Source organism: Choloepus didactylus, chromosome 4 (assembly GCF_015220235.1).
Source record: "Choloepus didactylus isolate mChoDid1 chromosome 4, mChoDid1.pri, whole genome shotgun sequence".
In the NCBI taxonomy this organism is placed as follows: Eukaryota; Metazoa; Chordata; class Mammalia; order Pilosa; family Megalonychidae; genus Choloepus; species Choloepus didactylus.
Genome location: NC_051310.1, coordinates 6983378 through 7000109, shown reverse-complemented (window position 1 = coordinate 7000109; position 16732 = coordinate 6983378). Strand labels below are relative to the sequence as shown.

Genomic DNA, 16732 nt, shown 5'->3' with positions numbered 1-16732 from the left:
TTTACTGCCTGCCTCCCCACTGGACTGCAGACTTCACAATGACATGTGTCACATCCACCTTGTTCACAACTGTGTTCTCAGTGCCTCAAACAGTAGGCGCTCAATCAAACGATGAAGGCACAGGTGGGCTCACCCAATCCCTCAGGTGTCACTCCTCTTTAATGAACAAAGTCTGCATCAGAGAGGCTGCATGTCTTGCTGGATGTAGAGAGGACGAGTTAACTCCCAGGTCCATGTGCACTGTTTCCATTCCAACATGCAAACCTGCCTCATACGTACACAGAAGTAAGTCACCTTCCCACATTTCTGTACTGCAATAAGGGTGGAGTGAAAAAAGGTGTGGCTGTGAAAGTTATGGATTTAAAATAGGAATATCGACTCATCCTGTTCAAGTACTCACTATACAATTGTTCTGATGGAGATATATATGGTAGGAGCAACTGCAGTATAAAGTTGATCTAGTTTCTTCTTTGGAAGGAACTGTACTAGCAAAGCAGAGAAAAAATGAAGACTGATTTATTACTAAAGATGTCAACTTTCCTCATATTTATGGGCAATAACCATTTTCATTCACTGTAATAAACCACTAAGTCTCCAAAAAGAATTTGACTAAGACCTTATAAAAGGACATAAAATGTTGCAGAGAAAGTGTAAAGTTAGATTTACAGATAAAGATCTCACCTATTAACATATATGTTCGGAGTATTTCATCCTAATTTAAACTTCAAATCCAATATATGCATTGATTTCCAGGGAAAAAGTATTCTAGTACTTTTCCATAACAACAGCATCAACAAATTATAGCTTAGAAGATTTAGAAAACACCTAGCTCTTCATTTACTGTGGGTATATAATTTAGACATGTAAATGTTCATCCTGTTTTTTGAAAATGTTCCACCAGGAACCTGGCATGGATCTGAACAGGAACAGGGTCCTTCTCTGAGACTTGCACAGGCCCCACAGTTGAACGAAATACAGAAAGTCCAGTTCCAGCGGCAGCACCAACAGTATCTTGCAATGTGACCTTGAGCCCATCCCCTTTCTCAGCTGATTTCCTACACTGCAAAGAGAATGGACTAGATATCCTGTTCAGCTTTTAACATCTGCACCAACTTACTACTTGAATTAACTTCAAAAGAATTAGATGTTAGAACTAACGGAAGAGCAATTTCACGAGGCAACTAAATTAGTTGTGGCAAGAGAAATTATTAGACAAAAAAATATGGTAGAATTCGATCTAATGGTCGGCCTTCCTATAATCAATGAGATTCTCTCTGAAAAGAGCAGGGAAAGTGAAGTAACAGCCATCTTTTAACTAACACCCTTTCTCCTTCCACCCACTCCCACTCTCCTTACATATGTCCCTTCCTAAATCATCTGCTCCTGAAACCAAGTGTGAGCACTTTTGGAGATTTCAGAAAAGAAACTACTGGGAAAGGGGGGGGGGTGACATGTCAGAGGAGCTGTTGGGTAAGTCCACATCTCTGTCCCGCTGCTGTCCTGATCAGGTGGCCAAAGGAGATTCTTCACAGAGTATTTGTTACATCTCCTCAGCCACTGGTGAGCTCTGACTCCTCAGAGATTCTAGAAAGCTTTGCACAACTATTATAATTCTTCCAATATTATACTTTCTTCTATTGTTGCTGACATTCATTTCCCTGGAATATGGAAGCTTTTCAGAAAGCTGGAGCTTGAAACACTTGCGTGAGCCCAATAGTTCAAAGCTCCTCTCTGTCACGGTGCTTTAAACTTCAGTTTGTCATGTGAATCAAAAGGCAATACTCCATGCATTGTGTTATAACCCTCGCCCTGATAGCTGGCTGGATAAAAGCACCACAAACACTGGTTCAGAGAAATACTGGTTGAATTGACACTAATCATTTGTCTTGTTGCCAAAGCAAAAGGAATATACAAGGACTCAAGGAGTTTAGGGGTTTGATCACTGGCCCAATTCATCCTGTTCAAACAGAACCCCTATCTTTGGAGCCCCATGGTTCTGAAACTGCATTTTCACCTTTTTATTTGATTTTTACCTTCAGCAGCAAGTACAAGTAAGTTAGCTAATACAGCACAATGTCTTTGCATGCCTGGTCGTAAGATACTCCTTTTTAACTAAAGAGTGGATGGAAAGCAAGACCATATTCCACCGCACAAAACTTAAGGCCTGCCTAATAGGTCACCTGCTCTAGGACAAGTTTCGAAAGCTATTCATGGCGCAGGTGCTACGAGAGAGCACTTGCCGGCATCTTAGTGCTTTCTCACCTACCACTCTTCTGGACAATTTTAATCCCTTTTTAGCTTTCTTTGCCTGACTGTGAACATCCACAGATCTATGACTCAGTAGCTAGGCTGCCTAACTGGGTGCTTCCCTTATTTCTCTACCTATCTTGGTATCTATGGGGAAATATCAACTACTTGCAGAGAAAGACATTTTTCCATCGACTACCAGAGTGGTGAAAGCGAAATGAAAAAGCATTAAGCCACTGAAACCTCTCCCACAACTTTTCATTTGTGAAATATTTATGCAGAGTTTATAAGCTACCTAGCCAAAATGACTTAATTCAACAGATTTGACTTTTCTCAAACTGTGTGGCTGCAGCACTCCAAGGGGAATTAGTCAGATGTAAAAACTCAGATTCCAAGACAGGATCATTCCTCCCTTACATCTACTTTTCGCTCCTTATGCTAATATTCTTAAAAAATGAAGACCATTACCATTTAGAAATAAGTAGGGACTAAATTAGGTTAAAGTCATCTTTTAATTAGGACGCATAAACTTTTCTCTAATGTTCCCAAGAAGAAAAAAACCGGCTGGTTTTTACAAGTTGGATCTAATATTGATGTATTTCAGTTCAAAATAATCACAGGCGTCAGCTGCACTAACAGTCCTCCACTATTCCAAAAGAGGAAATGTTGAGAATATTCACCCCAAAAATGCATACGGACATTAAATTAGACAAGCGAGTATAATAAAGACACACTGCCCCCAAGTTTCCAGTTTTTTTCAAAATTTACTTAAAAATCAGTGAGCTTTAAACCAATGGTCTGGTCGACCAAAGGATGGAGAAAAGCAAAAACACTTCGCTGCGAGGTAGCTAATAGGGAAGGTTTAACTTGCCGCTGATTCTTGCCTGGAAACACAGCGGGGGAAAAAATGTGGAATTTTCAACGATGAGACAAAGACTGGTGGGAGCATCTATGAGAGAGAAATAGGTGAAGGCGGTGGGCACGGGAAGCAACGATTGGCTGGACAGCGAAGAAAGGGAAGCTTGAGCGAAGGAAATTTTAGGCAGCTATAAATAGCCGAACGCCACCGCGAGAGCGGCCAGGACCCTGCAGCTCTGGGATCTGCGGGGAAACAGGCCCCCAACGGCTCCCTCTCAGGTTTCCGCGGGTCACAAAAGGATAACGGACATCCTCCCAACGGCGGCCCCGGCGCCGCGCGGCGCTTCCGCCGAGGCCGCCGCAGCCCGCGCGCCAGCCCTGCGAGATGCGGGACCGCGGCGGGACGCGGCTGCCGGCAGACATCTTCCTCCGCTGCCCTCCCGCCTTTGTTCGCTCGGCCCACCACTCACCCCGCCGCCGTCGCTCGCCAGAAGCTGGCGTCGCCCGACGCGAAAAACGAAGCACAGGCGGTTCTCGTCAAAACAGACTTTATTGGGGCAACCGGGCCGCGCGCGAGCCCTGGTCACTCCGCCGCGCGGCCCCGGGGCCGCCCCGAACTCAGCCCCGCACTCGGCCGCGCCGCCCCGCCCTTCTCCCGAGACCCCTCCCTTACGGCGCCTAGAGCCGCGCGGACAGCTCACCAGCTCCGGAGGCGGCGGCTGCAACGGCGACGCCCGCTCCCGAGTGCGGCCCGGGCCTGAGGCGGCGGGTTTTGTTACAGTTGCACTGCGGTGGGCGGGAGCCGCGCGACTCCGGCTGGCAAAAGGCGGCGGTGGCGGCGGCGGCGGCAGCAGCACGCTGATGTCACACGCCGCGGGCCAGCCAGCGCGCGCGAGGGCCGCCCCGCCCCCTGTCCCGCCAGCCCCAATCCAGGAGGAGCTCGGGTGAGTGGGCGGGACCGCATTGGCGAACGAGGAAGATAGATCGGCAGAGAGGGAGGAGCGAGAGGGCGGGCGAGCCAATGGGAGCGAGGCGGGGCGGGACGAGGGCAGCTCGGAAGTCTCGCGAGGTCGAGCCCGAGCAGAGTGTGGCGGCGGCGGCGGCGAGATCTGGGCTCGGGTTGAGGAGTTGGTATTTGTGTGGAAGGAGGCGGAGGCGCAGGAGGAAGGGGGAAGCGGAGCGCCGGTCCGGAGGGCAGGAGGAGGCGCGGCCAAAGGCGGGTGGCCGGAGCGAGGCGAGGCGAGGCGGCGACCTCGGGACGAGCAGCGGCCCGGCGAGCGCGGGGCGCACGGAGGCGAGGGAGGCGGGGGAGCCCCGCCGCCGCTGCGCCCGCCCCTTCCCCCTAGTCGCCCGCCCCCTCTCCCCCCGCCCGCTCGCCGCCTTCCTCCCTCTGCCTTCCTTCCCCACGGCCGGCCGCCTCCTCGCCCGCCCGCCCGCAGCCGAGGAGCCGAGGCCGCGGCGGCCGTGGCGGCGGAGCCCTGAGCCATGGCCTCGGGCGACACCCTTTACATCGCCACGGACGGCTCGGAGATGCCGGCCGAGATCGTGGAGCTGCACGAGATCGAGGTGGAGACCATCCCGGTGGAGACCATCGAGACCACGGTGGTGGGCGAGGAGGAGGAGGACGACGACGACGACGAGGACGGCGGCGGCGGCGACCACGGCGGCGGGGGCGGCCACGGGCACGCCGGCCACCACCACCACCATCACCACCACCACCACCACCACCACCACCCGCCCATGATCGCGCTGCAGCCGCTCGTCACCGACGACCCGACCCAGGTGCACCACCACCAGGAGGTGATCCTGGTGCAGACGCGCGAGGAGGTGGTGGGCGGCGACGACTCGGACGGGCTGCGCGCCGAGGACGGCTTCGAGGACCAGATCCTCATCCCGGTGCCCGCTCCGGCCGGCGGCGACGACGACTACATCGAGCAGACGCTGGTCACCGTGGCGGCGGCCGGCAAGAGCGGCGGCGGCGGCTCGTCGTCGTCGGGCGGCGGCCGCGTCAAGAAGGGCGGCGGCAAGAAGAGCGGCAAGAAGAGTTACCTGAGCGGCGGGGCCGGGGCGGCGGGCGGCGGCGGCGGCGCCGACGCGGGCAACAAGAAGTGGGAGCAGAAGCAGGTGCAGATCAAGACCCTGGAGGGCGAGTTCTCCGTCACCATGTGGTCCTCAGGTGAGCGCCGCCCGCGAGCCCCCGGCCCCGGGATGTTTTTGTTTTGAAGGGAAGCCATGTTTTATGTGTGTGATGGGCGCCGCCATCTTCTTCGCCAGGGCAAGTATGGCGGCCCCAAAAGATGGCGGGCCGGGGCGGCGGGCCGAAGATGGCGGCCGGGCCGGCGTGGGGGGGCGGCGGCCGGGAGGGCCTAGGCCGCAATGGCGTAGTTTCTCCGAGAGGGGGAAGCGGCGGGCGGGGCGGGGCGCGGAGGGGCGGGGGAGGGGCGGCGCGGGCCGCGCTCGGCCCAACGGACTCGCCGCCGCGCGTGGGCCGCCCCGCACCCCGACCCCCGACCCCCGGGGCGGGCGCGGGCAGGACGTTGGGGGGGCACGGGGCTGGGGTGGGGCCGCGCGGGCGGGCGGGCCTCGCGGGCCCTGGGAGCGCAGCCTCCGGGACACACGCCACCGCCCGGGGCCGCGCTGCTGTTCCCGCTCTGGCCTCGGGGGGCGTCGCTGGTCCTCACTGCGCCCTCGGTCCCCCTCCCCGCCGACCCCCACCTCCCCGGGCTCGCGACTGCTCCGGGGAGGACAGCTTCTAGGAGGGGGGAGGGGGCCGCGACGCGCGTGGGCGCCTACGGGCCCTTCGCTCTCCGCTCCGCAGCGCCGCTGGACCCTGCCCCGGGGGCCACGCTCTCCCCGGAGCCGGCGCTTTCTGCGGGGCGGGACTTGGTGCTGCGCGTCGGGCTCGCGTGTGCGGGCTCGCAGCGGCGGTTGGAGCCGGCCCCCGGCGCTGCCAGCGAATTCCTCGGCGCTCTCCGCCTTCCCCCCCCCCCCTCCCCCCTCCCCTCCCCCCTCCTCCCCTCCTCCCCTCCCCCCTCCTCCCCCCTGCCCCTCCCCTCCCCTTCCCCCCTCCTCCCCCCTGCCCCCTCCCCTCCCCTTCCCCCGGTACTGCCGGGTGAAAAGTAGCTTGGAGCCTGTGAATTTTAATAGATAATTCTTAGCTCTTACAGTTTGTAAGTTTTTTTTAAGTATGGTTGTTTATGAATTGGTTGCTGAGTTACACAGCTACAGAAATTTGCCATTAGATTAATAAAGTAGAGTAATTTTGAATCTCTAAATGCTGTTTTTCTTGGTAGAAACCTATCTCCCTATTCTCCTTGTGAAAAGAAATATTCAGGAAACCGTTCTTCTCTGTTTTAATACTGCTTTGAAGGAAGGCCAGAAAAAATATCTGGGGCAAGAGGGACTTACCTGCACGTGTGAAACCTTTTAATTTTTACTTTAGAACTGTCGAAAGACTTGTACTTTACTTCTAATGCTGGTTTTCTCACGTTAGTATCTTATTCACGTGCTCTGTACTAAATTGTTGGGATTTTAACTAGAGATTGAGATTGATAATATTTTAGCTAGTTACTCCAGACATGGGGTGAATAAAGGTAACACGAAATGTAAGTCGTAGAGGCGCCTCCCATATAATTATTTTAAAGCTATTTCATAAAAACTTAGAGTTGGGTGGAGCATTATTTAGTGGCCTTTGACTATTGCAAGATTCAGATTTCGTTGAAATGAAGTGTAGAAGATAGAAAGGCTGGACTGAAAAGCTAGTCCTTTTGTATCTTCTGAAAGCCCCCAAGTTGCGATAACTGAAGCTGCCAAAATCTATTAGCAAGTGCTTACAGGCGTTGTTATTCTGGGTAGGAACTTAAATTTAGCAGAATCTGTATGTTACCTGAAACATATTTACCTTAGTTCTTAATGGAATCAAAAGATACCTTCCATATATTTTGGTAGCTCGAAATAATCAATTCGCTGTGTATGTTGGAACTGAAAGCCATGGTTTTCCATTGAGGGGAGGGGGATTTGGTTATTGATGAGTTTGCTGAATTCAGGATACCAATTGAAATTAGATATCTAGGTAAAGATATACTATCTAAATAAAACTAGATTTGCTTACCTCATTGTGGTCATGCTGATTTTACAGTTATTTAGAAAATCTGCATGCTTTTTACATGTTCTGCATTCAGTCCTAATTCACACCAAATTGCTAACCCACTTCTTTGCAACCCCAGAAGACTTGGTGACGCCTGGCTGTGCTTGATGAATGGGTATGGATCACGCCAGCCAGTCAGGAGAAAGTCTGGGGGCTTGACTAATGAGAGTTAATTTACAATTAAGTCAGTGTTTGAAATCATTACTTTCCCTGTGCACGTGGCTGCTTAAAAGGTTGCACGTTTGTCATTACTTTAATGTTCATTTCTTTGAAGAGTTAGCTGTCTAATATGTTACAGAGAACTGTGTGTGTAAAGGTGTTATAAGTATCTGAGGGTAGTAAGGTAGGATGGCCTTTTCTCAGATTTTGTGGTAAACTAGCTCCCTCGTTTTTGTGGTTTGCACTCGGTATCAAAGAGAAGCTCAATAGCTTGTGGTCATCTATGTCCTGAGTTCAAATTCTGAATGTAGTTTCATCTTTGGACCTGAAAAATAACACGAGTTTGCAAGTTAGTTAAACTTAACTTTGTATATGTGAGTCAACATGTATTGACTGTGGTGAGCAATGTGCTAAATGCTTTCACCTGTTTTTTTTTTTTCATTTGAACTGAGGAATGAGCCCCTTAGACTGCAATAAGCTGTGAGGTAAGTTTTGCCTAAGCCAGAAGTTTAGTTACCTGGAGTCCTTAAAAATTGGTTGTACGTATAGGATATTCTAGTGGGAGCCAGCATGTTTGTAGAAGCCAAATGTTTGGATTTTATGGGTTTGTTTTGTTTGTTTGCCATCTTCCTTTAATTTCCCACAGTATAATAGCACTCTGTACGGTGGACATTATTTGAATGAAATAGCAGTAAGAGAAAGTTCTATAGTAGAGTGGTTTTCCTGTTTCTTTGTTGAACACTGTAAATTTTAATATCTTAAAGTGTTAACTCGGGGATTTATTCTCTGAGATGTCTGTTTCTTGTTCTTGTAACCAGCTGGTGTTAAGACAAGGATTTTCTTGAGCTTCGGCCCTATCAGGAAGTTCAGCCCAAGGCGAATGCAGTGGGCAGGGTAGAGGGCTTTTAAACCTGGAAGGTTCTAGTTGTACTTGCCCCCCACCCCCCTTTTTTTTATGGAGACATAATTCACATGCCATGATATTCATCTTTTTAAGATACACATTTCTGTGGTCTTTCAGCATATGCATCAGGTTGTTCAACCATTACCACTGTCTAATTCCAGAAGTTTCATCACCCCAACAAGAAACCCCTGTGCCTGTTACCTGTACCAAGCCCCCTCCCCTCCCTCCCCACTCTGGCAACCACTGATCTTTCTGTCTGTATGGATTTGTCTGTTCTGGGTACTTCATATACATGGAATCATACAGTATGTGGCCTTTTGTGTCTGGCTTTCAAGCATGTTTTCAGGTTCATCCATGTTGTAAATATTATGCCTGAATAATATTCCACTGTATCGATTTAACACAGAAAGTGCTTGGTTTTGCAAGTGAGAAAATTATGGTCTGGAGGCTGAACATGTTCAATATTTGATCACAATTCAGGTATGTCTTGAGTATTTTCAGTCAGCTGTTTTAAGGTCAGTGAATGTGCTACCAGATTTAGGGCACAACTCATATTTTTTTTTCCCTACGTATTTGTCATTGTTAAATGAGAGTGATTTCCTTTTTTATAGAGCTTATTATGAACTTTTTCCTACTTAACTAAGCCTTTGGGTTAAGTAGGAAAGCTAATGATAAAAGCTGAGCATTTGAAACATTTAGTTTTGAGAGAAACCATGAAGGTTTTAAAATCTCAAGGTTTCATATAGTTAGAAATAGTGACTTTTACTAAGGCTGTTATTTTAGACTGAATATAGAACTGCTTTGTTCTAGATTGACCAAAGCATCTAATACCAGAAACCCTTTGAAACTAAAATCAGTGAATTGAAAGGTGTGAAGAGTGTTAAATTCTTCTTAGTTTTATAGATTCAGAAAGTTTAGGTTTGCTAAAAATGATTGGTCCTGACCATTTGCCATTCCTCTGTGGACTTTTCATCTCTTCATTTTATATTGTGCTATTTAGCATTTTAGAGATACTACATATATAAATTCCATGGAGCCAAACCAAAGAAACCCTCCAAAGCAAGCAGGCCATCCTCACGACCTCCAGAGGGCAGCCGAAATCCCAGATCCTGCTTCCTCAGCTGGAAGTCTTGAAGCCTTAACTTTCCTAAAGCCTCTTGTGCTGCCCAACTCCCTCTCTGGATTTTTAACTTTTCCTTTTCCCTTCCACTGTTACCAACTGACTTCGCCTCGTGGGAAAAGAAAAAAATCCACCTCAGGAAAAGGTCAGGGCTCCTGAACTACCTGCAATGAGCAGTTTAGGCTTAAGGAAGAGATTTAGGGGGATAAACAGACAAATGACTCCTAGCAATTAATTAGGTGGATATTTACAAAAAGCATTTCTAATTGTTCTCTTTGTGTTTGAAGTCTGCTTTGTAAGAGTTTTGGTCTATTTTAAGGCTGGGAAACTTGAGGGTGCAGAACAATGATTAGATTGAATGTTTTGTAAAATCTGCATTCTTTTGGCTAATTCCTGAGCTTCTCTTCCCAGGTGACCATTTTATGCTCTCTGTGCTCTTACCACTTTGTATGGGAAAGAGTAAGTGAAAGTGAAAATTTTTGTAATTTTTAAAACATTAAAAATTAAAACTAAGTATTTACCAGCGAGTTGTATTCTATAGTATTATTAGATAAACACTCAAACCTTGTATTTTTAAAATTTGGCATCTGAAACACTACTTGGATGTTGAAAATCATGTATGCATTTCAATACTGTTAGCAGACTACTAGGAAGAAGTAGGGAGGTCTTGGAAGTTAGTTGACTTTGTGTAGGTTTATATCTTCTTATGTATGGTGAACTTGAACTGATTGCAATATAGAAGGGGGCAACCATTTCATAACCCTAAGAATCTTGTCTTAGTGGGTCCCTTTCTGTTCTACTTTATAACTATTCATAACAGCAAGCCCAAAGGTATCCGGGAATCATACCGTAACAGCGTCAGATTTCTTCTCTAGAGAGGCCATGGACCAAAGTATATGGCCTTTGCTTGTCTTGTAACTTCTGACCTTAGGATCTTTGTAAAATGAGTTGAAGTAGGGTGATCCTTAAAGTCACTTTCAACTCCCCGTAGCAAAGAAATTCTACTCCTGTACAGATTTCTACATCACAATAGGAAGCAATATACTCAGTTTGTTTTTAATTTATTTACTTGATAACTCACTTATAATTTGTAGTAATAAAGAATGAAGAAGAATAAAGAATGTTCCTACTTCAAATAAATTCAAATAAATTCAAATAAATTCTTAGAGATTCTTAGAGATTCTTAACTTGGGACGGTTGCTGCAAAGGAGAGGCTAGGCCTCCCTGTATTTGTGCCTAAGAGTCTCCTCCTGAATGCCTCTTTGTTGCTCAGATGTGGCCCTCTCTCTCTGGCAAAGCCAACTTGAAAGGTGAAATCACTGCCCTCCCCCCTACGTGGGATCAGACACCCAGGGAAGTGAATCTCCCTGGCAACGTGGAATATGACTCCCAGGGAGGAATGTAGACCTGGCACCGTGGGACGGAGAACATCTTCTTGACCAAAAGGGGGATGTGAAAGGAAATGAAATAAGCTTCAGTGGCAGAGAGATTCCAAAAGGAGCCGAGAGGTCACTCTGGTGGGCACTCTTATGCACACTTTAGACAACCCTTTTTAGGTTCTAAAGAATTGGGGTAGCTGGTGGTGGATACCTGAAACTATCAAACTACAACCCAGAACCCATGAATCTCGAAGACAGTTGTATAAAAATGTAGCTTATGAGGGGTGACAATGGGATTGGGAAAGCCATAAGGACCAAACACCACTTTGTCTAGTTTATGGATGGATGTGTAGAAAAGTAGGGGAAGGAAACAAACAGACAAAGGTACCCAGTGTTCTTTTTTACTTCAATTGCTCTTTTTCACTCTAATTATTATTCTTGTTATTTTTGTGTGTGTGCTAATGAAGGTGTCAGGGATTGATTTAGGTGATGAATGTACAACTATGTAATGGTACTGTAAACAATCGAAAGTACAATTTGTTTTGTATGACTGCGTGGTATGTGAATATATCTCAATAAAATGATGATTTAAAAAAAAAAAAAAAAAAAAAAGAATGTTCCTACTTCAAATAAATTCTTAGAGATTCTTAACTTGGGCTAAAACAGGACCTCGTGTTTTTACCTCTGTGGATCTAGTCACATGTAATCTGAGATTTTCTAGACTTACTAATTAGATAATGCACTCCCCTGCCTAAAAATCCCTCAAACATCCTCTTTCATTGAATAAAACCCAAACTCCTTGTCATATCCTGCAAGGCCATATGTGATACGGCCTCTGCTTTCTTTTCCCACATCTCCTCTGCTTTTATTATGCTCTGTTCTCATTGGCCTTTCAGTGACTTGAGCTTGTTCCTTCACACTTGCTGATACATCTGCCTCAGCACTCTGCCCCCAGACGTGTGCGTTCTTAGTGCCTTCCTGTTACTCAGTTCTCAGCTCTCAGAGACCTCCCCTGTCTGGCCATCCAAATTCACACTCCCCCTCATCTGCACTCAGTCTTTCCTGTCACCCGTTTTATTTTCTTTTTAGTTCTGTCTGAAATTATCTGACTTTTTAAAAACTTGTTATTGTCTGTTACTTCCTCTGGAATGTAAGCTTTGCCTTGTATCCCCATAGCCTAGAATAGCAGGAGGCATAAAAGATGCTGGATAAATAATTGGATGAATGAATGGATGGAAGTTGTGCTTCTACAAGGCAGGATTATGTCTTTCATAGACCAAAATACCGTTCTTTATTCTATTTCTACATAGGTGGCATGTAACTGTTAAGGGTTGGGAGAAGGGTTAGAAGGTTAGAAAAAGCATGGGCTTTTAGAGTTAGGTGTCGGTTCAAATTCCAGATCTGCCACTTACTGTGCTTCTTAAGAACTATTACTTGTTATTTCTAAGGCTCAATTTCTTTAGCCATCAACACAGGGTTGATACCTTAAAGGTTTTGTTTGGATTGAGAAATATGACAGTTGCTAGCTTGAAGCATATAATGAGTGATAGTATCCTTTCTTAAAGACTTATTAGTAGGGAAAGGTGGGAAATAGTCTATGTCTGATTTTTGTCTGTTGCTTAGCAGTGAATTCTACATATTTAGCTCTCCCCAATTTCAGTGAAGTTTTGGGTGGTGGCAGTGGTGAGTAAATGAATAAGGAGGTGAAAACAAAAAATCAGGATCACAGAAAACAGGAAGCAGCAGCATCAACCTAGTTGTTGTCTGCACTTCCTGGCAATCAAGGTAATAATTTAGGTAATTATGCTCTTTATCTGATACTTTAAGGTGGCAAAAGCTTCTAAGGAAGTCAGGCTTTCCTTAGGATTGAATTGTAAAATCAGTTGCTCGGCATGTGGAGGGCCATTGAGGACAGTAGTGCCTAGTGGTGTGGTGTTCAGCTGGGTGTAGAGTCACATTGCCCACTGGGATCTCAGAGCTGCCAGAGACTTAAAATGGATCCTGGGGAAGATGAGTGATTTGCTATGCTATTGACATGCTTACTATAGCTTTAAAAAAACTAAAGTTCAGCATAACCATTAAGCCTGGTGGAGAATACCTTATTTTATTTAATTGCTAAGATTCCAATATTAGAGGTGTAAAATGTGAGGGAAAAAAAAGTCTAGTAGAATCAATGAAATACAATAATGATTTGAGTATGGCTGTTATGTATGAGTTGACATTTAGTTTAGAAGTCATACTGAAGGTCAGTGTCTATGATTTATATGATTACCATAGTATTATAGGCTGAATAATGGCCCCCAAAGATAGCCAGGTTCTAATTTCCTGAAACGTGTGCGTGTTGCCTTATATTGCAAAGGGAGCTTTCGAGGTGTCGTTAAGGATTTTGAGATGGGCATGTTATCCTGGATTAACGTAATCACAAGTGCCCTTACAAGTAGAAAGGGGGAGATTTTGACTAATGAGGAGGAAGTAGGAGAGGATCTAACCAAGAAGTTGGAGTGATTCAAGGAAAGGGTCTTGAGCCAAGGAATGCAGGGGGCTTCCAGAAGCTAGAAAAGATGCAAGAGACTGGATTCTTCCCTGGAGCTTCCAGAAGGAACTGGCCCTGCTGATACCTTGGCTTCAGCCCAGGAAAACTGATTTTCGACCTCTGTCCTCCCATCCAGAACCGTAAGAGAATAAATTTTGTGCTTTTTAAACCACCACGTTTGTGATGATTTGTTACAGCAATAACAGGAAACTAATACACATACTAGCATCCCTTGTGCTTCAGTCTGCAGGTACTTGGCCAAGTCCCTGTTACACAGAAGGCACTGTGGCCACTGCCAAACAGCGTAAGACCCAGTGCTTCCCTTAAAACTGGGAGGGAGGGGAATGCGCACTGCACTTCCAGAGGTAACACTTGGCATTCAGTGTGTTGTCTTGTTTGAGCGTAACACAGGTGACAGTCTCATTATTTAATAAATGGGGAAGCCAAGGTTCAAAGTGGAGGCTGGAGTGACAGGAATGAAAGGCCTCTTGAAAGAAAGAGCTGTTGAATCTGTGCTTTGGAGAGAGGTCTGGATTTCGACAGGTTATGAGAGGAGCGCAAGAGGGGAGAGTTAATTACTTTTTATCAGACTTGGAATAACTGTGAGAAGACCAATTTGCCTGCAGTGTGGAGGGCAGGTGAGATGCCTGGGTGAACCTCTTCTCTGGACCTGTTGAGGCTTCCCATCCTTCCCACTTAGTTGCTTGATCGTGTCTTTTTGACTTTAGATTGTTTTGAGTGTCTTTGTCTCTCAAACCAGATCGGAGTGATTCTTGCCTTGGTACCATGGAAGGAAACTGAATGGCTGGGAGGCAGGGGTAGTACTTTGGAATAGTACCACATGCAAATCAGAGAATGTTTTAAAAAAAAAAACTGTGGATGAATTGATTGTCCTGCTGAAGTAATTCAGAGTGTGTGCCCAATTTATGTATGTTTTGTTGACTAGATTTTGTTTCTCCACACTTTCCATCTTGGACCATTAACTTTGATCTGACTGTTCTAGGTCATTTGTGTCTAACCAGAGTGTTAGTGAGTGCTGCAATCAGCCTAATTGACAGAAGTCAATTAGGGTGAGAAATTCCCAGCCTGACAGTTTCTTCACCCTACCCCTTTGAATCAGTGACTTCTGTTCTCCACTCTTCTTTCACAAAGAAATTCTGGTATTTGGATTTAACTTGCCTTACCATAACAGTTGTGTTCTGGTCATCACAATCATAAACTTAAGTTACAGTGGTTATAGAAACCCATTTCACTGAAACTCCTAATATGGATTAACCCTGTCCCCTTGAAACAATGAAAGGATAATTAAAATAAGAAGTTCTGCCCTCAAGGAAGACTCCAGTGAGGATTATATATCCAGCCATCTTTAAAGCAGATTTCAGTGCCTTGCTTCATTGACCATATTTTACCTAATTGTGTATTTGATATTCCCTCATTGCCAGTCAGTAGAAATCATTAGTGTCCAGAGCATATTTGACACCCACAATGAATCAGTTAACACTCCTCTACCATGCCATCAAATCTGTTTTCAGTAATAATTATGAAATGGGAGAAATATTAATAATGGCCAGTGCAGAGTAAACATCTTTATTGAACTTTGTATGTATGTTATTCGAGTAAAAGTTTTTTTTTTTAAATAAAATAAAACGGTACAAAAAGGAGAAAGAAATGGATTAATGTCTTCCGTTAATATATTTTTGAACAAAGGGGGGAGATGTGTACATATTGGTCTGTAATATAATGAATGAAAATATTAGTTTCTGTTTTAGAGCATCATAAATTTCTGTTTGGTAAAAACTTCTGAAGCTTTTCTTCTACAAAATTAGGAAAGAATGGCTGAAAGATAACAAGCATTGACATTATTTGGTCTGTTTTAATATGAGTGTTCAGTTCTTGGTGAAAGCGCAGTCAAACATTGTTTGATTTCTTCTGACGATAGGAGCTAGTATCTTTTTTTTTTTAATTTACCAAAATTTATTTCAATCTACAGATTCAGTTAAGTGCATTTATTTATTCATGCATTCTTTCTTTCATTTGACAAACCATTACTGAACAGCTGTTACATGCAAAGCACTGTGCTAAGCTTCAAGGTTGAAATCTAAGGCAAAGCAGGGAATAAACTCAGACAGAGTCCAGGGCCCCCACAACCCTTGCAGTCAAGCGATGGGAACCTTGACTATTGATTGATTGACCCCACAACTAGAGGTAAAATTACTTTAGTGGTAAGTGCTATCAGGAAGGGGCACGTGTTACCATAAGACAATGTAGAGGGGAGACTTGTCCAAGAGTGGAGAAAGTATATAGAACAGAGGGAACACCATGTGCAAAGGTCCTGAGGAAATTAGACTGCCATGCACTCGAGAAACTGAAAGAAAGCTAACGACCCTAGAGGCAGAGAGCAGAGGAGAGAGGTGTGACACGAGCCTGGGGAAGTAGGTAGGGATAAGTTCAAGTGAGATGCTTTGGGACATGTAAAAAGTTTGACCTTTATCCTAAGAACAACAGGACTCCATCAAAGAGTTTTCAGAAAGGGAATAGGGAGTGCCAGATTGATGCATTTGAAGGAAAGATGCACATTGTCCCAGAAGCAGGAGAGACACCAGATCTGATGGAAGGAAGAGAGGCATCAGGGGGCCAATTGGGAGTTGCCGTCACAGTGGTCCAGGTGGGAGATGATGGGAGCTCGGACTGGGGTGGTACAGTGGAGAGAAGAGGGTGGATTCCAGAGATATTTAACAGGATTTGGTGCTGGATTGGGATGGAGGTGAGGGAGAGAAAGATGCTCAGGATGACTCCCCGGTTTCTGCCTTGTACAAGTAGATAAGAAGTGGTGTTCCTCATCGAGACAGGGAACATTGGGAAAGACCAGGTGTGAGCAAGCATGGAACATTCAAGAAGTGGAGGAGACCGCAGGGTCCACAGGAGGGTTCAGCATTCTCCTGACTCCCTCCCCATTGCTGCACACAAGTTATTTCCTTTCCATCTTCATGTACACACCTTTGCCTCTGAGGTTACTCTTCCCAACTGTGCTATATATGTATTTTTTAATTACCTCAAACATTTATTATTTTTTTTCTTTATAGGGTTTTTTAAAAATATTCATTTTATTGACATATATTCACATACCATGCAGTCATACAAAACAAATCATACATTCGATTGTTCATAGTACCATTACGTAGTTGTGTATTCATCACCAAAATGAATCCCTGACACCTTCATTACCACACTCACAAAAATAACGACAATAATAATTAAAGCGAAAAAGAGCAATAAGTAAAAAGAACACTGGGTGCCTTTGTTTTTTTCCTTCCCCCGTTTTTCTACTCATCCATCCATAAACTAGACAAAGGGGAGTGTGGTCCTTATGGCTTTCCCAATCCCA

General features: G+C 45.7%; 1 protein-coding gene across 1 annotated transcript in view; it reads left to right on the top strand.

Moving 5' to 3' along the window:
- The first annotated feature begins 4267 nt into the window (after positions 1-4267).
- The window catches only part of YY1 (YY1 transcription factor), a 38582-nt gene continuing 26117 nt past the window's right edge, over positions 4268-16732 (top strand). The window contains exon 1 of the mRNA XM_037831889.1: positions 4268-5281. Within this exon, the coding sequence (XP_037687817.1) occupies positions 4591-5281 (691 nt within the window). The 5' untranslated portion in view covers positions 4268-4590. The remainder of the gene's footprint in view (positions 5282-16732) is intronic.